The 27,259-nt window shown below is 48.1% G+C and overlaps 1 protein-coding gene across 1 annotated transcript in view; it reads left to right on the forward strand.

Annotated features, from left to right (window-relative positions):
* The first annotated feature begins 377 nt into the window (after positions 1 to 377).
* Positions 378 to 27,259, forward strand: part of SH3KBP1 (SH3 domain containing kinase binding protein 1) — a 313,922-nt gene continuing 287,040 nt past the window's right edge. The window contains exon 1 of the mRNA XM_046673657.1: positions 378 to 744. Coding sequence (XP_046529613.1) covers positions 741 to 744 — 4 coding nt within the window. The 5' untranslated portion in view covers positions 378 to 740. The remainder of the gene's footprint in view (positions 745 to 27,259) is intronic.

Consider the following 27,259-nt stretch of genomic DNA (forward strand, 5'->3'; position numbering starts at 1 on the left):
CCCAGCCCATCCTCCACTTCTCGTCGCACCCTCGGGGTTGGCTACTTCCACCTCCTTCCCCATGTGCCCCTCCACTCGGACGCCCCCTCCCCCATGGACCCACGCCCCTCCTCCGGTCTCGAGGAGTCTCGCGGCATTTCCCGGGGCGTTAGCTGAGCCGCCGCGGGTTGGGGGCGGCCTCGCGGAGCTGGGTCCCTCCTCAGAAGGCGGGGAGGGGGGCGCCGGAGCCCCGCAGCCGCAGGGACGCCCCGGGTACCAGCCCCGCCCCTCGCAGGCCCCGCCCCTCGCAGGCCCCGCCCCCGCCCTGGCGGCCGCGCGTCCCCGGCAGGCGGAGCCGCAGGAGCATCGCGGCGGTGGCGGCGAGGAAGGGGGAGAGCGGGCGGTGCGGCCGTGGCTGCCTGGCGCTGGGCTGGGCGGCGCTTTTTTTTTTTTCGCAATTTCCACTCGCGGGGAGCAGGAAACCCGGCGCAGCCGGGCGCAGCGGGCCGCGATGCAGCAGCAGCAGCAGGAGTCGCCCCGGGGCAGCAGCGGCAGCAGCAGCAGAGGCAGCAGCGGGCGGCGCTGAGCCGCCGCGGCCGCCGCTACTGAGGAGGAAGCCGGCCCAGCCGCCGCCGCGTCCCGACCCCCGCACCCCGATCCCGGCTCCCCGACCCCCGCGGCCCGATCCCGGCGCCCCGACCCCCGCTCCCGCCTCCGCCAACTTTCACGCTGCCTCGGCGGCCCGGCCCGGCTCGACGCCAATGGGTGAGTGGGGGTCGCCCGCGCCCCGGCCCCTGGGTGCCCACCTCAGCCTGGGGGCGGCGTGCCTGTCCCAGGACCGCGGAGCCGGGGAGGGCGCCCCTGGCAGGGCCCCGGCGGGTGGCAGCGCGGTGGGCACCCTGCCTGCCTCGCGCACCCCCATTCACTCCCACTCGCGTCCGCGTCCCTGCCGAGCCCGCGCGGCGCAGACGGGAGCTCCGCGGGGGCCTGGGCGGAGGATCGCGGGGGCCGGCCGGGGCGGCTGGGCTGAGGGATGCAAGGGGGTGTGGTTGCATTTTCGGGTGGGCGGGGAGAGTTTTGTCTTGGCCGTCTTCTCGCCCCAGCGCGCCCTCCTCTGCGCTGAGGACGCGGGTACCAGGAGCTGGTGGGCTCCGGCCCTGCACTGGGCTCGCGGTACCCACCTGGCCCCGTCGCGGGGAAGCTGGAATCTCGGGGTGTCGGGGCGGCCGGGGGCCGGGTTGCCTTTGCTAGGTGCTGACGTGCTAGGGGGGCGAGAAACGCCCCAGTACCTGGCCTGGCATGCCGTCCTCGGGTCCTGAGCGCCTGACGCGCCTCCCTTGGCGCCCCTCTTACTCTGGGCCCTGACCCCCTCTCTGTCTCCTTCCTTCCTCCAGCCTGGCGAGCTCTCCGCTCCGTGATGCTCAAAGGCCACTTCCCAGATCCTCTAAGTCTGCAGGGTCGGGGGACTGGAAACGGTGATCCAATCGTTGATTTACTGACCAAACATCAGTTCCAAGTCGGCAACTAACCGTTAGGCCCCCTGGGTCCCATCTGGTATAGACCCGGAGTATTGGAGCCACTTTACCGGGAGGACTTGGCACTTTATTGGGCAAAGGACTTGTGATTGCCTGGACTATTAAATGTTTGGCCCTCCCAGGTAATATTCTTGCTGGCGGCCAGTCTCTGTTTTTCATGCCTCTGGCAGATTATTTTTGGGTGTTTCTAGGCCAAGCATAGGAAGGCTGTAGATTATAATGTCATAATAAAGTGAGACCTTTTTGTGCTCAGGTAATAGGATCTGAGTAGGCGAGGCAGACAGTGATAGGTGAGCAGTCATAGGATGCTCATGAAGACAGATGCCTTGGAAAAGGGCAGTTTAACACAGTCAGTTGTTGATAGGCAAAGTTAAAATCCCATTTGTGGTCATTTGCCAAAATGGTTTTCCTTTTCTAAAGTGATGGCGATCTGGTGGCCTCTCAGCTTCAATGTCACTTTTTTCTAGGTGCCCTTCTCTGATCCCCGTACCACCCCCAGTCTAAATCAGTTTCTCTGTTACTGCTTCTCTTATAGCACCTTTTCTTTTTCACAGCAGCGTTACAGATTTATTTGAATTTAACATTTATCTCCCCTACTGTAAGCTCCATGAGCATAGGGACAGCGCTGTGTTACACTCTTTTGCTCAGCAATGTTTTCTTTGGTGCCTGGCACGGAGTAGGCCATAAATAAATATTTATTGAATGAATGAATGAATGAGGCGGTATGAAAACCTCCTACTCTGTGGAAGACAAAACACTTAGCTTGCACTCTTGTTTTTCTTTGGCACCTAATACGAGGATTTAGTTCATTAACAAAAGTACATACTTTACGCATCACCCATCGCTTTGGTAACAGATTGGTTTCTCCTGAGGTAACCAAAAATGCTGTTTTTGATCACCTTTTGTTTTGGGTGGGTCACCAAGAGGCTTGCACATAAAAAGAAATTGGATCCAAATGTCTTCTCCCCTGGCTGGACCGTGCTTTCTGTATCTCAGTAGGAAGAGGACTGAGTTCCATTAAAGAAGAAACAGGGGGCCGTCTGGCCCCGTGGCCGAGTGGTTAAGTCTGTGCGCTCTGCCTCGGCGGTCCAGGGTTTCACCAGTTCGGATCCTGGGCGCTGACATGGTACCGCTCATCAAGCCATGCTGAGGCGGCGTCCCACATAGCAGAGCCAGAAGGACCTACAACTAGAATATACAACTATGTACTGGGGGGCTTTGGGGAGAAGAAGAAGAAAAAAAGAAGATTGGCAACAGATGTTAGCTCAAGTGCCAATCTTTAAAAAAAAAAAAAGAAGAAACAGACCTGTTTATATCATTCAAGTCTGAACTGTTTTCATTATCCAGAACCTCCCAAGAAAATTAGAGAGTGCTTCTGCAGTTTATAGTCCTTTCAAGCTTAATCTTTTTTACTGTAACCGTTACAAAAGGGAGGGGGCACAGAAAGGGACTTTCATTTATTTCAGGTGTTGATACTTAGAGGCGATAAGATTAAAATGCATACTATCATTTAATTTATTAAAATGTTTATAGTGGGATTTAAGATGCTCATAGTAGTTTGTGGCTGAAGATCGCCTGCTCTTTTCCAAAGCACCTGCACTAGTGTATTTGTGATGAAGTACAGGTATTTAACGATTGGTTCTGCGTGTCTTCCCATGGAGCCGCCTAACACTGCTGTTTCTGAAGCGGGTGTGTGTGTACACACAGGCACGCCCCCTTCCCCAATCCCCCAAGGCCCTTTGGTTTTCAGAAGATTCGTCCAGTTTATCAATTTGATCTGCTTGCATTCTTACCTGGCCTCATAATGATTTTTCTGTTGATGGATAACACAATAAAACTGTATTATATGGTCTTTGATCTGAAAAATAACTGAAAGGCATCAAATCCCTAACTCTGAAATGGAGCCAGCTCGTTGTGAAATGGCCTCTTACAAAATCCCACTCAGAATGTGCCCTCTGAGCTCGCAGGGAGAGGCCTGCAGTGCCACATACAGGGAAGGCCTCTTATCATTACAATGGCACAAATGTTATTAGGACCCAAATCTGTGAGTAGTGAAGGATTCACAAGCCTGGCAAATGATTTCCATTTAAAGAATTCTAGAGTAAGAACAAAGTTTGACTGTTTTTAGCAATGTATTGTTTTGGTGGTAGACTGCTTTATGCTAAACTAAAGCGAAAATGACTATAACGTGTTGGTCTCCACACACAGTCTGCAGTTAGAAATGGAAGACAAGACTCCACCTGTATCGTTCATGACCTTTACTTTACCCACTTCTATCTACCAGGGCCGGGGCAAGACCTTGCCTCCATCCTGGTTCACAGCCTCGGTTGTTTTTTCTCTGACCCCTTCAGTTCTTCTTGCGTTACTGACATTCTCTCATCAACTCTTGTATTTCTAATTGTTTTAAAGTAGATTGCATACAATGGTCGGTATTCATCCATTTTTCCAGCCATCCATCCAATATTTATTGACCTCCTGCTTTGTAAAGCCAGGCATTGTGCTAGGAACAGGCGGACAACACACGTAGACCTGCCAGCTTGGGTTTCTCAGTCTAGTGGAAGAGGCAGACTTGAATGCACTACTCACAAAAATACATGATTATAAGCCATAGTAGGTCTCCTGGAAGGAGAGGAGGAGTCTCACTTAGGCTGGAGAGGGGTAAGGACAATGTCTTTGAGGAGATTGTGTTTGAGCTGAAATCTGAAAGTTGAGTTGTCACCACCCTCCTGTCACACCCCCTAGGAACATAACAGGAGTGGAACAAACTGGTTTCTTCTTGCAGCAAGGGAGAACGCACACCCTGGGGAAGTGTGGGCATTGCAGCAAGAGGGTGTCAGGAAGGACAGCAGAGGACTGGGGCCTGTGGCAGGGGCTTTTGGGGAGCGTGTAAGGCAGCTGGGCGTTGTTCTGGACTGGATGCTGTCAGAAAGTGGGGGTAACTCGACGGTTGGGCGTCTCAATAAATCTTATGGAGAAGCAGGGAAGACCAGACAAAGGCTGTGATTGGTAAAGAAGCAGCAGTCACTAATCTCAGCCAGGACTGGGGGGTGTTTGCGGACATTTGTGGTTTGGACAAGGTTCGTGTATTCTCTGAGTTCAGACATGATTACGGAGCGGTCTTTGTCTTGTGCCATCCTGGTCACAGAATGGCCTTATCTGATGTTGGTGTTCTGGGGAATTGTCTGTGTTCAGCAGGAGATTGCCTGGCCAGCTCCCAGACCAGATGGCAGGGGCTGGTCCTCTGTCTCCGAGTTAACTAAGTGATGAGTAGGGGCAGGGAATAGGAGGTAGGGGTGTGGAGGAGAATGGCTTTGTAGGCATATTCTGTGGCTACTTCCTTAATATCGGCCAGCTCTAGTCTGGGGACTGTTGTTGAACATTAGGCAGAATGGACAACTGAAATGCTCTACTGAGGGAAGACATTCAGAATAACACAGAACAAGCTGCCAAGAACCAAGAAGTCAGGGCGGCTCTGAATGGGAAAGATGCAGGGCAGGAAAATATTAGCATCCTTTCAGTGTGAGAGAAGGAGAGTCTCTAATACTGTACAGCGGTTCTCAGAGTGTGATGTGATATGAGAGACCAGCAGCATCAGCCTCCCCTGGGATCCCATAAGAGATACAAATTCTCTGGCCCCAACTCTGACCTACGGAATCAGGAACTCTGGGGGTGGAGCCCAGCAATCCGTGTATTAATGAGCCCGCCAGGTGGTGCTGACGCATGGTCAAGGTCAAGTGTAGAACCTCCTTGCCTTGCAGATGAGAATGCTGAGGTCCAGAGTGCGTGGGTCGTTGAAGAGTGTATGGGCACTCTGGTCATAGAATAGCATGCTATTATGAGTGACACATGAAGTGACTCCTGGGAGAAGGAGAAAAAGATGCTCTTCGTTTAGAACAAACCTCTCGCGGAGTTACTAGAGCAGTACAGTGTTGATTCTTCCATGAATCCAGTCTGAACCAGATCTCCAACACCTTGCTGTTAGTGACACTAGCAGGCCCATCTCAGTGTTAGTCACTTGGACTTTTACCAGAGTATCACACAAGTCTTTCTCATCACCCTTCTTTTCCCTCCATCCTCCTTAGAAGGGACATTAGGAATATATTGTTAACATAATTAGGGTTTTTGATATTTGTTTGTGATTTTCTATACCTGGTACCTGTATTAGTTTCTAATTGCTGCTGTAACAAATTACCACACACTTGCTGCCTAAAAACACCACAGGTTTGTTATCTTAAAATTCTAGAGATCAGAAGTCCAACATGGGTCTCACTGGGCTAAGATCAAGGTGTTGACAGGGCTGCAGGCCTTCTGGAGGCTCTAGGGGAGGATCCCTTTGCTTGCTTTTTCCACCTTTCAGAGGCTGCCCACATTCCTTGGCACATGGCCCCTTCCATCTTCCCAGCCGGCAATGGCCAGTCAAGTCTCTCTCGTATCATATCACTCTGATACTGACTCTTCAGCCTCTCTCTTCCACGTTTAAGGAGCGCAGGAACCATGTTGGTTTGGTCAGTGTGTCCCTGTGCCTGGCACATGGTAAGCCTAAATTAATATTGGTCGAGTTAACTATTACTCCTAACCTTCTAGCTAACTTCCCCCAGGTGTGTCTTAGACGCCTCAAACAGAGCGTGTTGTAAACCGAGCTCAGCATTTCTCCTCCATAATACCTGCCCAACTCCTTTAGTCCCCATTTCCTTAAGGGCATTACCACCTTTCTGGTCCTTCCATAGGTACTCTGCTGTTCGCCTTCCCTCTTCTTCCTTTCCCTCTCCCCTCTCTCAGCCCCTTCCAATGTGCGGTCAAGCCCCAAATGTTTCTGGAGTTAACCCCATGTCTCTACCCTTCTGCAGATGCCTTAGATCCTCAGTGCCTTAGCAAAGCTTTGTGAAGCTTGGCATCCACTCCATACCCTTTTTTGATCCATGCTCCTTCAGGCCTCTGAGCCTTTCCCACATAGTTCCCTTGATGGTGTACAGATTTCGCTCTCTTCTCTGCCTTGTAGTCTCCCTGAATTAATTTCCTCTTGCTGCTGTAATGAATTACTATAAACTCAGTGGCTGAAAACAACAGAAATTTGTAATCTTACACGCCTGGAGATCGGAGGACCAAAATGGGTTTTACTGGGTCCATACAAGGTGTTGACAGGGCTGCGTTCCTTCTGGAGGTTCTAGGGCAGGATCCGTTTCTTTGCCTTTTGCAGCTTCTGGAGATGGCCTCACATTCCTTGGCTTGTGGCTGCATCACTCTAGCCTCTGCTTCTGTCCTCCTATCTCCTTCTCTCTTACCCTGACCCTCCTGCCTTCCTTTTATAAGGACTGTTGTGTTATATTGGGCCCATCTGGACAATCCAGGATACTCTCCTCATCTCAAGATCCTTAACTTAAAAACATCTGCAAAGTCCCTTTTGCCATGGAAGGTAACATATTCACAGGTTCTGGGATGAGAATGTGGACATCTTTGGGGGGCCCCTCCTTCATCTTTTGAGGCCTGCTCCGGAGGTTGCTGTACAGCACTTCATCTTATATGAAGTCTATTCCTCTCTGACTGGTGTCCCCAACTACACTGCCCTGGCTCATTGCCTGGCATAGGGGAAGTGCCATATGTTAATGAATGAATGAATGAGTAACCCTTCACCCAAGTATGGTTACCACTTGAAATTCTCCGAGGCTATTGGCTGCCAGCAGTGTATATGCAATTCTGTAAAATCCCCCAGGCAGAGCGAGGTGACAAGGTCTGTTTGCTGACAGTTCATGGTGGCCAGCATTGCAGTGTATGAGAAGGGCAATGCCATGTATGTCACGTGGCTTCAACAAAGAAATGCCAGTTCAAGATAGAAAGTTCTTTCTGGCAGTCACTCTCAACAGGGGTGATTCTTCCTCCCAGGGGGACATTGGGCAATGTCTGGAGACACTGGGTTGTCACAGCTGGTTGGGGGAGGGCAGTCTACTGGCATCTGGTGGGCAGAGGCCAGGGACACTGCTATACATCCTACGGTGCCTGGGACAGCCCCCACGGCAGTTCTCTGACCCCGAATGTTGGGGAAGCCTGCTCTGAGTGCTCCACAGATGCTCGAAGCACTGTCCTTCCTTCATCATCAGCCACTCGGGAACATAAGGTTTTCCTCTGTGGCCTCAGCCTTTGTTTTATGAATGAACCAAGAAGTCACTGGAGAGCGGGACTCTTTGACACTCTTTCCCCATTTTGTTCTTTGAGTGGAAGGTGCCTTCACATAGCTCTTGCCTCTCTTCTGTCAATACCTGGGTTACGAAGTTGTTAAACTTATTTCTCCCGTGTTTGGCTCCCCTGATGTTTTGCCTTCCTAGTGGGATGTGCTTATATGCCAGGGGACAGGTGATGGGTCTTCTGCCACTCACACGTTGGTCCCTGCAACTGAAGAGCTCGAAGGGTTCTTGGCAGTCATGGCACACACCATCAGATGATGAAACTGAGACTCAGAGAGGCAAAGTGACACGGTCCCCTAGCTGCAGAACCCAACTCCCTTTCGATATGAGAGAACTAGCACCTAATATAGATGCTCAGTAAATGTCAGGCTCCTGCATCCCCCAGTGAGGCTCTTTCTACAGGCTTTTTCCCAAGGTTTTTTTTTTTTTAAGGAAGATTACCCCTGAGCTAACTGCTGCCACTCCTCTTTTTGCTGAGGAAGACTGGCCCTGAGCTAACATCCATGCCCATTTTCCCCTACTTTATTCGTGGGATGCCTACCACAGCATGTCTTGCCAAGCGGTGCCATGTCCGCACCTGGAATCTGAACCGGTGAACCCCGGGCCGCCGAAGCGGAACGTGCGCACTTAACCCCTGCACCACCGGGCCAGCCCCCAAGTAAATTGTTTTTAAACAGTTTTATTGAGATATAATTCACATATCATACAATTCACTCATCTGAAGTGTGCAATTCAATGGTTTTTGGTATATTACGTTAACTTTTAAAATTATGATAAAATACATATAATGAAAGTTGCCATTTTAACCATTAAGTGCATAATTTAGTGGCATTAAGGACATCTACAATGTTGTGCAACCAGCACCACTATCTATTTTGAAAACTTTCCTCACCCCTCCCTGGTAAGTTTCTAACTTGAAGATTAGAATCCGTGTCCCCTGGCGGTCCTGGATGGCCCAACCATTTTGGAAGACACTTGCTGGAAGCCTGAGGATTCCAGTGGAAGATTCCAAAGGAATAGAGGAAAAGAGAAAGTGTCCGTTTGTTGTTTTTAAATGTTTTTGGTTGATGTTTCCTTTGGGAGGTACTTCATTTTTGCCCTGGCCTTCCAGGCACCTCCGTTGGTTACATCCCTTTCATCCTGTGGAGGAATTTTGAATTTCTTTCTCCATCCTGAAGCATTGTGAGTTAGTCGCTTGGGTAACTTCCTAGGCAATTACTCAGGTCCTTTAAGAATATTTCGATCATGGGAGCAAACGCTGCAATGTCACGCTGATGACTCGAATTCACTCATAAAGGGTGGATGCAGTTCCACGTTTCTTTGCTTAAATTCCTTCAGCAGGCACAGGTACGCTGGCAGCCTGTTTGATTATGAGTGCTTGGTCTTCAACTCGATTGTTATTTTATGGATAAATATCTTACAGACAGTTCTATAGTTTTCATTAGGAGACACTTAAAGCAAAATGTGGCTCGTGGACCTTACCTCAATGATAAACTGTGCCTATGGTTACGCTCGGGAAGAAAACACACTAATAACAAAAAATTCTGTGGTATTTGTCCTCAGTGAACGGTATCAGTTGGCAAGAAAAGCCCAGTAAAGGCCTTAGCTTATTTCCTCCCAGCGGCCAGGGAAGTGGTGGGGCCACCGCAGGAGGCTGCTTTGTCCCAGAGTCGGGGGGACAGAGTGGCAAGATGAAGTGCTATTCAATTCATGCTGCTCTTTCTTCCTCAGTATCTTGGATTCAATACTATAAATATTTAAGCTGATTAATTACTCATTTCATTTTGCCTAACAAATTTAAGTTACACACCCAAGGACAGCATGTATAAACAGTTTAAATTACCGTTTCCTTAAACTTCACCTTCTTACCAGTCAGGATGCACACCTTGTGTTTTTGCCGGATTTTTCTGGACTGTTCTAGACTTGAAAGACTTGGGGCCGTGTTCTAGGTCTGGTCCTCTGGGGCTGCACCAGTTTTATCCATCACACACCCACTCCCTATGTGAAAAGTCTTTAATTAGCTTAGTGTCCTCTCTAATTATTCCAGCTAGTTCTCATTTTTGTGCCTGGAGCCAGAAGGAGGTGCTTGAATCTTGTTTGGGATGAGAACTGGGAAAGGCCTTCCTAGCTTTTCTCTCCCCTCCCCTTAGCCACCTTCTTTGTGGATCTCCATCTTCTTTGCCAGACTCTCTGGATGCTGCCTTCCCCTCGAGTGTTTTACGCGCCAGCTTCTAGGTGAAGTTCAGTTGACACGAACGGCTTCATAAATGGGCTTTGCCTTTCTGCTATTTTGGTCGATTAAAAAAAACACAAAAAATAAAAAACCTCTTCACACCTTGAACAAAATGGGACCGTTTTCACCACTGCACCAGTGATTTCTCACTGCCCCTTTGTTCTCAATAAAATATTAGATGGAGAACACAGGTGTCAACCCACACACAGTCTGTCAATGAGCTCATCCGGGAGACCTAACACAGGTTGGGCAAAGTAAGTGTTTGTTATTTGGTGGTGATTTCTCAGCTTAATTGCTACCTTTGACTATCAGGAAAGAAATGAAAAGAAAGTAATTAGCTTGGGGGGGGTGGGAGGGATGGGGGTAGGGGTGTTACCAACTGAGGAAAATATTTGAAAGGGGAAGCGGTTCATAATGTTCATCTGATTGTTGGGCATAGAGACTACAGCTGCTTGCTGGAGAAATGTTTAAATTATTTTTTAAAGTTAGTTTTTAGAATAGGTTATACCTCCACATCATTCAAAATTCAAAAGGTGCGGAGTCTTCCCATCCCGGTCCTCCAGCTATCCAGAGCCCCTCCCCATGGGCTGTCGATCTTTTATTTCTCGTGAATTCTTCCAGGGAGATTCATGCATAGACCAGCAGATAGGTATCTCTGTTATTTTTTTCCCTCCATTTTACCTCATGATTAATTGACGATGGGAGAACTATGTAGCTGCTGAATTTTTCCCTGGGGACATGCATCAGAGCTCTGTGCCTGGGTCCTCCCCATCTAATCGTGACGGAGGGACGGGTGTATTTTGGAAGAGTTCCCTGGGAGATTCTGCTGGGTACTTCTGAGTCTCAACTGATCTGGATTCTTATGCTGGCAGAAACTTTGTCCTGGATCTTAACTGATCTAGACCTCGCTTCTTGTGAGTTAGGAAATGTCTTCCCACTGTCATGTTGTGTGTGTAATAAGGACTTCAAGTGAGGAAGCCAAGCGGAGCCTGCTAACCTGAAAAAACTGTCCCCTTTCTTCTCTCTGTGCAACTCATTCATGGGGCACGTGCCACAGTTCCAACCACTTGTTAAGAGGGATTTGATTTGGTCCCAGTTCCAAATTCCTGTTAGCGAAACTCTGAGCCCACTGGAGTCGGTGTCGCCTCCTAGAGATACACGAGTGGCTGCTCCGTGCCCACGTCTATGAGCGGAGGGACATGCTCAGTTCCAGTCCTGTGGATGTGTTTAAGGAGGGCCTACTTGGTGCTAGGTGTATGCTACGTGCTGGGACACAGATGACCAGAATGAAGCCCTGCCCCCAGGAACAGTGAAGGCGAGATGGGGGTACCTAAGGGCCACTCTTGGATAAGGATGCTTGAAAGCCATAAGCCAGAGGACCTGGAAGTGCCTGTGCCCATTTTTCCTGGCTTTCTCTTGACAAAGGGGCAATTGGTGTGAGGTAGTGCCAGAGCCTTCGAGGGTGCTCCGTTCATCCTCAGAGCCCCTTTCACAATCACCCCCCCCCCCCCCCACCCCACCCCAGGAAGGGCTCCTGGCCGCGCCAGGCACGGTTGTGCTTCAGAGTGAGTAACGGGGTTATTTTTACCCTTTGAGACCCTGCATTGTGTAACTGAACTTGCTTTCTCCTTTTGAGTTGGCAGCACTTAAAAAGTGTGGATGTGGCTTCAGGGGCACATGGATGGGTTGGTGATAGCACGCAGTCGGGGCGGGGCATGGCTGTGACACTGTCTGGCTCTTTTCGGGAACCTGTGGGTTTTTAAATGGAGGAAGAGATGAAGATGTTGTGAAAAACAGCCACTGCCTGGCAAGTTAACCACTGCTGAGGCAGAGAGATGTAGGGAAAAGGGGGCAGGGGACTGTCGCTCTGAAGTCTGGCTGGCTGCCTCTCCCCAGCCTCCAGCTTTCTCTCCCCCACCCTCTCTCTCATCCTTCACTCCTCAACCCACACCCGTCCTGTCCTCTGCCCTTCACTCCCACCCCCCTCATCCCTACCCTCTCTCCTCCCACCTTTTCCCCCTACTCTCTCTTTGTCCCTGCACCTCTCTCTCACCCCTGTTCCCTGACCCCTGCCTCCCCCACCCCTCCCACACCTTCTCTTTACCCCCTACTCTTTCTCTCCCCAAACTTCCTCTTGCCCCATGCCCCCCTCTCCCTCACTGTCCGCCTACACCCCTCCTTGCACCCACCCTCTCCTGACCCTCTCTCCCTCCTGCTCTCCCCATCCCCTTCCCCTCAGCCCCTCTCTTGTCTGCCCCTCCTTCCTTCTTTCTCTCTCTTTCTCACCCGCTCTCACCACCCTCTCTTCCCCAGCCCTCCTCTCCTGGCCTGTGTCTGTACCTCTTCTCCTGGCCTACACCCCTTCTGTACATTCCTCCTTCTCCACACTTCCTCCCTTCCACACCTCTGCCTCTTCCTCCTCCTTCTTACTAAGCCCCTCCTCTTCCTCCTCCCTTTCCACTCCTTTTCTCTCCCCCTCTGTCCCCTAACTCTCCCTCTCTCCCCTTCAAACCCCCTCTCTCTTCGCTCCCATCCTCTCATCTCTCCCCCAGCCCCTCTTTGTCCCACTTGCTCTCTCCCTTGGACCGCCCCACGCTGCAGTTCTTTACGTCCTCTCCCACGGTGCTGCCCCATGCTTCAGGATTTTCAACTGATGTCACCACCTCCTTTGCTCAGTAAAAAGTACTATAGCTGGTGAAACTAGATGAAACTATTGTTTTTTCGGTGCAGTCTAAGGTCACGATGGCCACGTGAAGATGTGTGGTCCCCCCGGGAGGAGGAAAGCTTTGGAAGTGTGCTCCCTGTGCGCACATCTGGGAAGGGCTCCTGCTGCCCCACAGGGCAGGGAGTGGGGGACACTGGGGTGACCGGCACGGGGAGGCCTTCCCCAGCCCACAGCCTCCAGTGGCCTCTTCAAGAGCCCCTCCCTGCCAGTGAGGGCCCTGGTATCTTAAAGGACCTCTTAAAGGAGCTCCCCGAGGAGGGTGTAGAGGGCGCCACCCCTGACTGAGGGAGGGGCAGGCTCTAGGATGCCTGTGTCTGATTCTAGCTCCAATATTCTCTAACCTTAAAATATTTTCCTTGCTATAAATGTGCAGTGACTATTAGAGAGTTTGGAAAATAGGAAGCAGGAGAATTTTAACTGACCACCCATACAGTACCCCAATACAACCAGAATCAGTTTCTTGTGGCTTATATCTTTTCAGGCTTTTTACTATATACTTGTGGATATATGGGCATGTAGTGTTACCGTATATATAATTGTTTGTCCTGGCTTTGCCACTTAACTTCGTGGTCATCTTCAAAGCCAGTGTTTTTAGTAGCTGCATATTTGAGTTCATGAGTCTTAACTTATGTAACCATTTCCCTACCATTTGAGCACTTAGGTTGCTTCCATAATCTTGATATTATATGTAAGGATGTGATAGACATAGTTTCCCCCTTTATCCTTTAAGGAAATCAGGGTGTAGGCAGGGTGACATTTCCTATCCATTTTTGGTTTCCATAGCCTCCCAGATGATTGGAATGGCCCATGATGATGATAATGAAGGGGAGTTCAGTCCGTGGGGATTATTATGTGTGGATTGGCAGGGTACTTGCCATCCCTGTGTTTGTTTGCAATTTTAGTTCAAGAAACTAAGTGCTCATGTGGCTTATCATTCCTTGACATCATATGTGCTTCGCATGCGTGCGTGCGTGTCTGAAAGAGACAGAGAGACAGAGACAGACAGAGAGAGGAGAGAGAAAAGAGAACTTTTTCCCCCTTTCCTCCCTCCTTTCACTTCACACCCTGACTGGCATTTAAAGGAACTTTATTTCCCAGAACCATAGGGAAAACTGAGTCCTGAAGGCCCGGGGTCCTCAGTGTGACTTCATATTAGGCTGGAATATGGGTCCAAGTCCCATGCTGACAAGGGGAATGTTGTGGCTGTAATAACCCTCCTGTGGTTTCCTAGCTTAGCATCTTTGTATCACCGTCATATACTCCCCTAAAAAAATTGTGCTTTTAGCTTCAAACGGCACCAGGTATAAGGGTGGCTAGAACCTCAGGATCCAGGCTGGAAGAACCGTCTCCAAGCCTTGCCTTCTTGATGCATCACTTTCATCGATGGGCAGAGTATCTAAAGTATTCCTCCGTTAGCCACCAAGTGTTTGCCAAATGTCAGCTCAGGTACCTGGCCAAAGATTAGCTGAATATTTATGATGCTCTCTCAGGGGCAAGTTTCTGTGAAAGTTCTAAACTCATGATAGTACATGTTAGAAAGCATTGGTAGCTAACGTGCACCGTATACTTTCTTCTTTGTTACATGTTCAAACTGTGAACTTAACCAGCCTGTATTGGTAGGACAAACAAGACAGTTGACTCAATCCTGCCGTCTATCGGAGTTCAATTAAATTCTGCAAGTCTTTATTGAGTGCCTGTTAAGTGTGAGATCTGATAACCAGAGAAACTCAAAGATATCTGAAGTTCCACTTAATGACACATTGCAGTTAACTTTTGTTTCCCTAACTAGGGGAATCGTGGTGTGATCATTTCATGAACCACACGATGAAATGAGCAGTTGAACGAAAAGCTGTCAGTTTGAACACGTTCTGTTTATCCAGAAAGAAGGAAAGGTGTCAATTTGAGGAACACACATGAAGTTAGAGACAACTTTCTGACATATAACAATGTTTAGTCCATCTCTGAAACTCCCTCCTCCCTGGCGGTCTAGAGAGAAACCAGACACAGCAGTGTTTCTCAAATGAGTAATGCTGAAATTCCCTTCCCAGGGAAAATGTTTTCCAAGGACCTTTTTTGTCTTAAACTTTAAAAAATGTCTATTAGCTTTTCTTCCTTTCTTTCTTTTGCAGTAAAATATGCATAACATAAGATTATCATTTTAACTATTTTTTGTGGTGGTAACGTATACATAACATAAAATTTACCATTTTAACCATTTTTAAGTGTACAGTTCGGTGGCATAAAGTACATTCACATTGTTGTGGAACCATCACCACCATTCATCTCCAGAACTTTTTCATCTTCCCCACTTGCAACTCTGTGCTCCATTCCCCCTGCCCCCAGCCCCTGGCAGCCACCATTCTACGTTCTGTCTCTGTGAATCTGACTCCTGTGGGTGTCTCATGTACGGGGACTCATACAGTGTTTGTCCTTTTCTGACCGGCTCATTTCAGTTAGCATCATGTCTTCAAGGTTCATCCACGTTGTAGCTTGTGTCAGAATTTGCTTCCTTTTTAATTCCCTTAAACTTTTTATTTATTTTAATTCCCTTAAACTTTTTAATAATAATGCTGATTAAAAATATAGGCACTTCACTAGATATGAGCTCCTTTTGCTTTTAGATCATTTGTAAGTATAAACCTGAAATGGATTCACCAATTAGGTAGAAATTAACCCAATAAAGCTCAAATCGACACTAATAGGAAACATGCTGGTGCTTTTCAGAACTGAAGTCATTGCTGGCGATGTGACAGGGCACACGCTCGGCTTGCTGTGGGTCAGTCTTCATGTTCACTTGGTTCTCGCATCTCTTTTCTCTCCAAACCACTGTGAGAATCCTTCCGTCCTACAGTGCTCTCTGAGGCCACTTCACGAGGTGCTGTGCATTAGAAACAGTTCTGAAAGCTGATATGATGTTTGATACACACAGACTATATGTCGTGGACAGTGTCAAGCGTCATTATGAAATATATACTTGTGAGCCCATCCCTCACTATGCGCTCCAGCTTCGTCCCCTCTCCCTGCCTTCTCTAGAGGAGACAACCATCATGAGTTGTTTTAAAAACCATCTTTCCCTCCTTCTTTAAGAAATAGTTTTATCATTACCATCTGTATCTCATAAAAACACATTGTCTGGTTTTGCTTGGTTTTAGTTTTGTAAGACTGGCATGCAAACTACACAGAGACTTGTGACTTGCTCGTTGCCTCTCATTTCATAGTTCATTTATTTTTCCTGTCTGGTATCCCGCTCTTTGAATGTGCCACTGTGTAGTTATCCTTTCTCCTGGTGATGGGCTTCTGCATTGCTTGCAGTTTTTTGCTGCCGTGAATGAACTTCCTGTTCCCATTCTAATAAATGTCTCTGGGTGCGCATGTGAAATACGGTTTTTAAAGGTGTATGGCAAGGAGGGGTTTTGCTGGGTTTCAAGTTGTTGGATTTCCGAAGTGGTTGTACCAGTGTATGTTCCCAGCAAATGAGTAAATGAACACACTAACAAGTGAAGAAGAGAACGTAGTCTTTTTTTTTTAAAGATTGGCACCTGAGCTAACAACTGTTGCCAATCTTTTTTTTTCTGCTTTTTCTCCCCAAATCCCCCAAGTACATAGTTGTATATTTTAGTTGCGGGTCCTTCTAGTTGTGGCATGTGGGACGCCGCCTTGGCATGGCTTGATGAGTGTGCCATGTCTGCGCCCAGGATTCAAACCGGCGAAACCCTGGGCCGCCGAAGGGGAGTGTGCGAACTTAACCACTCGGCCACGGGGCTGGCCCCCAAGAACGTGGTCTTGAAGGAGAGAGTGTGTGAGCTTTAGAAGAGAATGCCCAATTGGTTTTTAAAATGTGTCCTCCCAGAGTATAAACATTTGTGCTGCTCCCATTCCCCCCAACATTTGGTATCCCAGATTTGTTAGGCTGTAGGCTAAACTGCTGTCCCATAGCACAGCCATCTGTGTCCCTCGCAGGCCACCACCTGCTGACCACTGGACTGTCCAGGGTGGGCCACTGGCTTCGCTCTACGAGGTCGCCAGGTTCCTTCTCTCCTGTTGCCCCTCCACAGTTCTAGGTTGCTGCCTTTGTTGGCATGCTGAGAGCTGGCTCCCCAGCACCGCGTCCGCCTTCCAGCCCACCGAGAGAGGGAAGTGAGGGTGAGCAGCTCCCGCTTTAAAGGATGTGACCTGGAAACGGCTCACATCACTCCCACCCACACCCCACGGGCAAGAACTTGGCTACAGTCTCAGCCCTAGCTGCCAGTGAGTCTGGGGGAACAGACTCCCCAGCTGAGTAGCCATGTGCCCAACACAAACTGGGGTGAGAGGGTATTAGCTTCCGATTCCTCCTGTGACAAATTACCACAAACTTAATGGCCTAAACCAACACAGAGTTGTTGTCTTTCAGTTGAGGAGGTCTGAAGTCCAAAATGAGTCAGCAAGGCTGCGTGGTCCTGGAAGCTGTATGGCAGGATCCCTTTCCCTGCCTTTTCCAGCTTCTAGAACTGCCCGCATTCCTTGGCTCCTGACCCCTTCCTCGCATCACTCTAACCTCTGCCTCTGTCATCACATCTCCATCTCTGGCCCTTCTGCCTCCCTCTTGCATCTTTTAAAGATCCTTGTGATTACACTGGGCCCTCCCAGATAATGCAGGGTAATCGCCCCATCTCAAGGTCATCAACTTCATCTCGTCCGCAGAGTCCCTTTTGCCAGGTTGGGTAACATAGTCACAGCTTCTGGGAATTAGCATGTGGACATATTTGGGGGCCCCATTATTCTGTCTACCATGGAGGGAGGGAAGGGTCCTATTTTTAAAAGGAGGAAGGAGACACTGGGAGACAATTAGCAGACTCTGCTGCATCAGATAACTTCATTTTTGCCAATCTCTTGTCTGTGGATATATTTAAAAAGTATTAAATTGTCAGAGCTGGTGAACTTGCTGGAGACAGGACTTTGTTTTCTCATACTTTGTGATTCCCGGGGTTCACATGTGTAAATAATCACAAAAACAAACCACATTTTTGAGGTCTACATCCTTTCCCATGAGTGCCAATGTCCCCCATCAGTCTTCTCTTTGTTGCATTCCTTCATGAAGGCCATTCCCAACTGCCATTCTCCTTGTAGTTTCCTCAGGGAAGCCGGCACAGCAGCTTGCATCACTAGGGATAGACACACGCTGTCTGCAAAGAGCCTGGCACATAGCAGGGCTCAAATGAGTTACAAATAAATAACAACAAAAAGGCCCACACTAGCAGGCTGTGTCAGAGCCCACTTGTGTGCGAAGGCCCCCCATCATACATTTTGAGCATACTGTAGGTGCACTGATCAAACTCCCTTTTCCCAGTACCTTTGGGCTCTCCAGCTTGTGTGTTCATCTGTTTTCTGAGAGTGTGTGTGTATGTGTGTGTGTGAGAGAGAGAGAGAGGCAGACAGACAGACACACACACACAGACACAGATTTTTTTGGCACGTGCTGTGGACTGAATGTTTTTGTTCCCGCAAAATTCATATGTTGAAACCCTAACCCCCAGTATAATGGTACTTGGAGGTGGGACTTTGGGAAGTGATTAGGTCATGAGGGTGGGGCCCTCATGATGGGGTTACTGCCCTTGTAAGAAGAGACAGGAGAGAGTTTGCTCCCCGCCCTCCCCCCACCCCCATGAGGAAACCAGGAAGAGGGCTCTCACCAGAACCTGACCACACTCGCACCCTGATCTTGGACTTGCAGCTCCAGACCTGTGAGGAATAAATGTTTGTTGTTGAAGTCCCCCAGTCTGTGGTATTCTTCTTGTAGCAGCCCAGACTGACTAGGACAGCATGGGAGAGAAGGGGTGAGTGTGATAACTGTGCTGGTCTATATTTGTCAGTCCCTGAGTTTGTCTCTGGTGGACGACTGCAAATGTTTACAGCGATGTCGATAGAGGCACAGAAGTTTTGGAAAATAACCCAGTTTGAATCATTTGAAATTATTAATTTTTTCTTATGTCAGAATGTAGAAATAACATAAAAATAAATCAGGACTTATCTCTTCAAAGTCTCTTAAAATGGACTGCTGGACTCAGACGTGTGGACCGGGAGCAGGTTCTAGGAACACTGGGCTTATGAGTAGTGGGAAGGGTCTTTCCTGTGGGGGATGTCCTAGAAATGCAGTGTAGAAAATAATCTTAGGATTCTTAGGAGCTGTGAGAGCCACACCAGCTGTGTCAAAGTGGCCCGTGGTGTTTTACAAACCTGGAATTGCTGATGTTTGAGAATCAGATTGAGAGTTCACATAACATTTTAGACTCCTGGCTGCTCTTAAACTCCAGGTCTTCTGGTGACCTTGGGCTGGCATTCCTGCTTGGCTGCAGTGGTGGTAGCTCTATTCAGATGAGCGAGCATGTAGTTTCAGTTTGCCATGCTCCCCAGCACTCTCTATTGCCTTCCAGACATGAGCCATGATTGACCATCACTTGTTAGAGGTAATCAGGGTTATGTTGTTGTTGCCAGATCCCTTTACCCTCTTGGGTTCCCTGCTTACCCCAGTAAACAATTGAGTTGGTTTTCAAACACCCCTAACCTCAAGAGTTCGAATTCTCTTCTGAGATTACAACCAGATTGTACTGTCTTTGGTGGGGCTGAATCATTCTTTCAGAGAGAGTTGCTGAAAATTTGCAGGTCTTAAGGCCTACATGAACCTCTAGGTGGAACTGCTATTTAATGATTGACTCCAGGTCACTCTCCTTTGAATGTTCCAGTTTCACTCAGCAGGGGATGGTATGTTGTTTTCCATCTGATAGCCTCAGTCCCACCATGTGTTTGCCTGGCCCACGAGTGAGAAATACCAATAGTCCCCAATGTTCCAGGCTCTTCCCACTCATCTGAGCTTTAAGTTGAGCACCAAAATGCCACCCGTGTCAGCTGTACTTTCTGTAGACTGGCATCGTCATTGACATTGGCTGCTGACATGCGTGTTAGCTCTATGCTGGATGTGCCTTGGGAGCTGCTGTTTTAAAATGGATTGTCCTGTCAAGAGCACACGGGTGGGGGACCTTCAGTGGTAGGAAAAGATATTTAAAGGCACGACATGACTGGAGAGTTCTGAATCAACCCATTTCGGGATGTCTTTTAGGGGCAGGAAATAGACAAGTAAAACCAGGGCCAGTTTGGGGAGTGCTGTGGAAAAGCAAGTTTCCCACACCTTGACGAGGGCAGGGAAGGAGCAGGGCCTCATCACGTTTCTGCACCACCTCAGAGCCTCCATCCCCCAACTGGCAGCTCGCTTTAGGAATCGTCTTTGTTTTTTCTTCTACCATCAATTGCTTCCTTCTTATAATGAGGGGCGGGGCTAAGTTGATAATTTGTTGAATTTATGTGCACCAGTTTCTGTATATAAGGTGGGGAAAGCTTTCTGTGGTGATGACTTAGGGGTCTGCAAGATTCATTAGTCCTTCGCTGGTCCCAGCAGCCCATCCTGGGTACCCTCCTATCGCCTCCCTGCCCTCCCTGGGCTCTGCTCAGTCTTTGCCTTGTCCCTTCCCTCCATATTGTCCTAGGCCCTGTCCTGGGGAATCTTGGCTCTCAGCCTGGAGCTGATGAGTTCTTGCTGAGGAGGTAGAAGGGAATAACATGCTTGACGAAAATAATTCATGCCTGCTGCAGTCGTCATTTTACTTTCCTGGGTTTATAGTTATGAACGGGAAGAAACCACCAGTTGGGGATGTTATTTATTTTTGAGGGGGGATCATGAGATATCTTATTTAACTTTGCTCTACTTTGTCTGCTGGAAAATGCAAGGAAATCCGATTTGTTGTAGCCAGACACCATTCCCTCTTCCTTTTCCTCCCTCCCTCCCCAGCCCTAACTCGGATGTGGATGCTTCCGGATGCTCAGGAGAAGGGTCACCGCTTGAGGAGAGGGCACAGGGCACGTGTGGCTCAGGAAGCCTCATGAGGGACTGCAAGGGCCCCGCCAATCCTGCTCTGTAGACTGTAGTTCCTTCGGTGCCAAGGCAAAGGCCATGGCCGTCTCCTCCACGCTGGGATCTCTGCACCTGGCGGCTTGTCTCAGCCAGAATGGGCTGAGAAAAAGAAAAACATTTGTTGAATAAGTGAAAACAACATATGATGGATGACTCTAAAGCCAGAGTCTTGTTTCTCCAAACTGGGCCAAAACTGGTATTTAATGGTATCGCTTAGTCACATCTCCTGTGCCCATCACGCATGGTCAGGAGCAACTGAGAAGGTCAGCGTGCTCAGTCTTGCCTGCTGTTGGCCCTGTCATTTTGTAAGATATATTTACACGTTTGGAAGCATGTCTCTTTTGAAAGACCTAAAGAAATAGGTAAAAATGATCTGTGATGGGGTCTGGAGGAGAATTTTGGCAGCGCGACAGCATTTGCGCCCAGACCTCTTCTACTGGACAGACAAGAATCTGCCTGTGGCCCTTGATTAGTTATTAACCGACATTTCTTTTGCATTGAACTTGTCAAGAAGAGTCCAATGATTGGCTCCTGGTACGGGGTGCACTCTGTCGTTAGGGCAGCTGGCAGGCTGGCTTGTGTTACCATCTCCTTCCTTGCCATGGGTCCAACACAGAAGAAATCTTCTTTATCTTTCTTAGTTGTGGCCAGCCTTCAGGCTTGCCACACTTCCTCCGGGGTACGTAATGAAGCACATGCATGTGCCCTGGGTTGTGCAGAGGAGATTTGAGATAAGGGTGCCAGCGTGTTCATTTCTGCAAGGTTCTCATCCTGCATTTTAGGGAAGTGTTGCTGGCCCCCTGTGCGCCCTGCATCGCGCAATGTTTTTCTTCTCTTCCTCTTGGTCTACTTTATCTTTAGCCTGAACCAGGCCCTGGTGTTTTGCTTCAGGATTCTTTTCCTCCTCCCTAGGGAGTAATTGCGTAGAAAATGCCCTCTCATCAAAAACATAAAGTCTCCAATATCATAAATTGGTGGTGGAAACTCCTCTGTCATTTGGCTTAATATTTTAACCGTTGCTAATGGTTAAGAGATCGCAGCTTGATGGCGGGTCCCCTTGGAAACCGGTTGGGTTGACCAGACTATCGGCTGTCTGCTTTTATCAGTGTGTGAACACTCATTTGGGCACCAGCCCACTTGTCACAGACACTCCAATCTTCTAATGCTTCCATGCTTTGGAGAATTATAGGAGCCATATGCTGCTTCACAGGTAACCGAGACTTGCTAAAAATAGAGCTTAAATGGTCCCACTGTTCTAGCATTGGAAATCATGGCGTTTTATTTTTAGGCCAGCCTTTGTTAGCCCTAACTACTTTCAAGCCTGGGTAATAGGAGTCACTGAGCAAGACCTTTGTCAGTTGGACGCCGTTAGAGTTTGAACCCTCACTCCCAGCTAGTTGGAAAGAGAATCCAAATCTATTGAAGTAGGGAGTGCTGACCGCCTTGCAGCTCCCCTTCTGCACCCTCACCCTCTATTCAGGAGATTCTGTTTCTCTGTGCATGGAGGGTACTTGCCACAAGAAAAATATATCAAAAAGAGTGAATTCTGGCTCTCTGTGAGTTTATGGCACTGGTCAAATAACTAGAACAGATTGGCTTACAGTAGCTTTGAGGCCATTGAAGAACAACACTGAAATTCAGACCCACACACTGTGGGATTGGGGTGGTCTGAAATGGAAATTGTCATCAGCATACTTAGTTGCGAATTGATGCATTAAATAATAGGTAAGAATAGGCTTAACTTCCATTGCTCATTTCACAAGTAATAATCTCATTTTACTATCCCCATTCTTGCCCACCTTCGGTTCCAGAAATAACTCTGAGTGGGTTTTCTTTTTAAAGATCTGTGTCAAGCAGATACCTCATAAAAATGGCACAGGCGAAGTGTTCTATTTAGAATTGCCCTGTGACACAAAACCTCGTGTGTTTTCTGTCCCCAGGCACTGGTTTCTTTGGAGGTGAGGCCCAAGGGAATGGAGGCCAATGACAGCTAGCAGCTTGGAGCCAGGCCTTCAGGGGAGGCAACTGGAAAGTGCTGTGGGCTTTGCATAGATACTTTTACTTCAGTAAGAATCACTTATTCATTAGACCTGAAACAAGCTACTATGGCGTTTGATAACCAGGTGTGTTCGTCCCCTATAAATCACCACAAAATTAGTGGCTTAAATCAACACGAGTTTATTGTCTTACTGTTCTGTAGATCAGAAGTCCAATGTGGGTCTCACTGGGCTAAAATCAACGTCAACAGGGCTGCCTTCCTTTCTGGAAATGGTAGGGAAAATTCCATCCCCTTGCCTTTTTCAGCAACCGTGGGTCCTGGCCTTCTCACGTCACCTCACTCTGACCTTCTGTTTGCCCCAAACTTAGGCTGTTGAGGATCCTTAGGATACGTTAGGTCCGCCTGAGTAATTCAGGCTGCTCTCCCTATTTTAAGGTCAGCTGATCAGCAACCTTAATCCATCTGCAACTTTAATGTCCCTTTGCCAGCTGTTCACAGTCTCCAGGGCTTAGGATGTGGGCATCTAGAGCGGGAGGGTGCCCTGTTCTGCCTGCCCCACCAGGGATGTTGTTTTTCTTGATCTCCACGTCAGCGAGGGCCAACGGGGCAGTCATTTTGGTGGCAACCTGTGTGGAAGACAGCTTCCATCTTTGCAGAGTTTGAGGAAGTTGAGAAGGAGGTTTCTCTCAGGCCAGCGGGCCGTGAAGTTCACCAGGATACCTCGTTTCTTTGTAAGATCATCCTGGAGTTTTGATGCTCCCAGCCAGGACTCTCACTGAGGACTCTGGGGCCCAGGGGTGATGTTGAAGGAGAGCAGGGAGTCGGGATGGCTGGTAACGTCTGGGCTGACCAGCAAGAGAGGAATGAGGAAGCAGGGGGACGAGGACAGGAAATGACAGATGAGTCTGCCCCTTGGGAGGAAGAAAATAGAAGATGGGGTTGATTACATCTGGCCCCAAAGAAAATAAAAGTGTGGACTGTTTTGTCGTGTGCTTGGCGATTGATTCCACTGTTGAGTCAAATTGGAGACTCCGGGATAAATAAATTAGTTGGTCACGCTTTGGACATCTGGTATAGTCCGACCCCTATAAGCCCAAGGGGTTGAGGACACTTGGTGTCCCAGAGGAGGCTTGTCACTGCCCAAACGGCTCTCTCTGGAAGGAGCAGCAGCCCAGCTCGAGACCTCGTCCCTGGAGGGCTCCACTCTGGGGAGTGTAGACCCGGTCTGGCACATGCTCACAGAGCCGTAAACATGTTCTCAGGAATCCTAAGAAATAATCTGTTGTGAACTGACCCGAACTGGTTTAGCCTTTGAAGAATTGTCAAATTCTTTTGGGAAACAGTTGATGGGAACCTTATGTGTCCTTTCCCACAGTCCCATGACCAGGAGGTATGTGACAGGGAGAGCAAGTCTCAGACCAATTTTGGATACTCGTTCACACACTTGTTAGCAAGTAGGTGCAGAGAGAGCCCTCAGTCTGTCCTTTAAGCTTAGCAAAGCTTGAGCTCCCTAGCCAAGTGAGAGACACTCAAGGCAAATGTGATGGTGTTCCAGTGGCAGGATTCAGTTAATCCTCAGGGAGGGGACAGGGCCCTCCTTTAGTGGTCAACCATGGGCCCTGACAGAGTCCAGGGCCCCCTCTCTGAAGGGGATGGACCATGAGTGTTCATAGATTCTTCTACGTGGTTCTTGTCAGGTCAAGATGCCAGTGCGTCATTTTCACCCAATCCAGAGAAAAGGGAGCCACTGCTCGTTTCCTTTCTGCTAATTGACCAGCTCTGGTTAGTCTTTCACATTCTGACCCACCATCCCTGGAGTGTTCTTTTCTGATTTGGGTACTTCAAATGTGAACTAAACACCTTCAGGGTAAGAATGAACGAATATACGTCTGTGTGTTACACTATTTTTTTTAAGGGTGGACTGATTTTTGAAAGTTTTTTTAACTTTTTATTTTTCCTTTAGACTTAAGGAAAAGATGCAAAAATAGTATAGAGAGTTTCCATATATTCCTCACTCAGCTTCCCCAAATGTTCACATCTTACGTAATCATAGTACTGTTATCAGAACCAGGAAATCAACATTGGTGTAATACTGTTTACTAAAGATCTCACTTAATTTCATCAGTTTTTCCATTAATGTCCTTTTTTTGTTCTGGGGTCCTATCCAGGATCCCACATTGCATTTAGTTATTTCTCCTTAGTCTCCTGCAGTCTGTGACAGTTGCTCAATCTTTCCTTGTCTTTCATGACCTCGACGCTTTTAAAGAGTATTCATCAGTATTTTGTTGAATGTCCTCAGATTGAGTTTTCTCATGATTGGACTGAGGTTATGCAGTTTTTATGGTGGTAAAATGTATATAACATAAAATTTACTATTTTAAGTGCACAATTGAGTGGCGTTAAGTACATTCATGATGTTGTACAACCATAACCACTATCTATTTCCAGAACTTTCCCATCATCTCAAACAGAAACTCTGTACCCATTAAGCAGTTACTCTCCATTCCCCCCTCCTCTGGCCCCTAATAGCCTCTATTCTACTTTCTGTCTCTATGATTTTGCCTATTCCAGGTACCTCATATAAGTGGAATCATACAACATTTGTCTTTTCGTGATTGGCTTCTTTCACGTAACATAATGTCCTCAAGGTTCGTCTATGTTGTGGCAAGTATCAGAACTTCATTCCCTTTTAAGGCTGAGTAAGATTCCATTGTGTGAATAGAGCACAGTTTGTTTATCCATTCGTCTGTTGATGGACACTTGGGTTGTTTCCGCCTTTTGGCTACTGTCAATAATGATGCTATGAACATAGGTATTTAAGTAATTGGCTCACATTTTCAAAAGGAATGTGGAGAAACTGGAGAAGATACAGTCTGGAGCCAACAGGAAAAGGTCCTATTCTGTTTCTCCCATCCCTGACTAAGGCTTCCACAGAAGAAACGGAAGATTGGGGTGGGGTGGGGCAGGGAGACGGCAGGGGGATTCAGAGGTGGGTGCCAGAAGGTTGAAGGGACAAGAGGAGAGAGGAGCCCAAGCTGTCATACTTGCCCAAAGACGCCGCGACTGGGGGAAGGCCCAGAAGGTGCGAAGCAGGACCATTGGACAGAGTCAAAGGCTGAGGGGAAGAACCGACGGAGGATGGGTCAGGACCCCGATCAGATTGTTCCTCACCACCCAGAACCGGGTGGGAGGGAATAGGCATGGGCTGGGCTGGAAATTGAGTCCACTTAGTGTTTCTTCCTGCTCTTTTCCAAATTTTTGTGACCTCGTCTCCTGGTAAGAAATCTATTTTACATTGCAACCTGGTGTACACACCCATCTTTAGTTATCATTGAAATACTCATTTCACAGAAAACATTTAGCTTTACTACATGAGGGTGTACTCTGATATTTTTGATTCAATTCTGTTCCATTTTTTAAAGCTTATTGTGACCTGGTTTGCCCTCAGCTTGAAAACACAGTGCTACTTGAAGCCCCACATGCAAAGTTCTTCCTGCCAGTTAGTTTTCCTTTTTCTGGCTTCCCTACCCCCTACCCCTAGCGGAACAAAGTAAACCATGTAATTGATCTTGTTTCCCTTTTTGGTTTGGCTGTCAGGAAACTCAAAGCCAAATTGATGGATATATGCTGTACACACTGATGCCTTAACTTTCCCTGGCTCTTGACCTTTTAACTGCATTTTTCCTGATCCTGATTGTTCATATATTTTTGTTTTACTGCATGCATTCTTGGGAGCTGCCACAACCTACGTGGAATGCAATGGTAGAATACATAAAAAATCATTGAGAACTTTCCATCTTGACTGAGAAAAGCTGTGGAGTTAAAGTCTACGTGCTTAGAGATTTTTTTGAAGCAAGGTCTGGGCTATATAATTTTCTTTTAGCTCCATGATTCTCTGATTTATTTTTCTGGCCTTTGTTTCTTTGTTTCAGATTATATAGAAAGCCTCTCTCCTTTATTTTTGTTTTTAAAGAAATTTGCTGCAGTTGCAAAGGAAGAATTTGAAGTTTGGTATTAGTGTGGAGGAAAGGTGTCATTTTATCTTTAAATAGGACATTTTTACTTGCACTCCCGTTTCCTAGAAAGCCATTTGCTTAAGCACACATTTAAAAAAATCCTAGGAATGCCTCTTAATCAGCGCCCTGCCTCTAGTCCCCTGCCTCAGCTCTGGGGCTCCTCTCTCTTCTTGCTTTACTGCATCTGCTGTCCAGCTGGTTTCTCTACCACCTGGCCCCGGAGTCACCTGCCACAGGTGTCTTCAGAGAACCCACATTTATGGCTGTATTTCCCCTCTGCCCCCAAACCTCCGGTCCCTCCCCAGGCATCTGGATTATGCCGTCTCTTGAGCTGCTGTGGAGGCTAGCACCCGCCTTGTCACGTGGTTAGCGCACCCTCACTTTCACTGTGTGTACCGCGCACCGCCCCCCCCACCCCCCCGCCCTGAGTCAGAAGGCTTTGAGAAAGGATGAAATGAACAGACCATCCGATGCACCTGGACCTCCCAAGATGCAACGTAGACAAGAGAGCAAGAGTTTGGAGTCGAATCAGTTTTTTAATGAATTTTTCACTAAGCAAATGAAAACTATGCAAAGGAACAGACAAGACTAGTATCAGCTCCAGGGGGAAAAGGTTGTGATAGAAAGGAGACCTAATCTCAGCGTGCC

This window comes from Equus quagga, chromosome 10 (genome assembly GCF_021613505.1).
Source record: "Equus quagga isolate Etosha38 chromosome 10, UCLA_HA_Equagga_1.0, whole genome shotgun sequence".
Taxonomy (NCBI): Eukaryota; Metazoa; Chordata; class Mammalia; order Perissodactyla; family Equidae; genus Equus; species Equus quagga.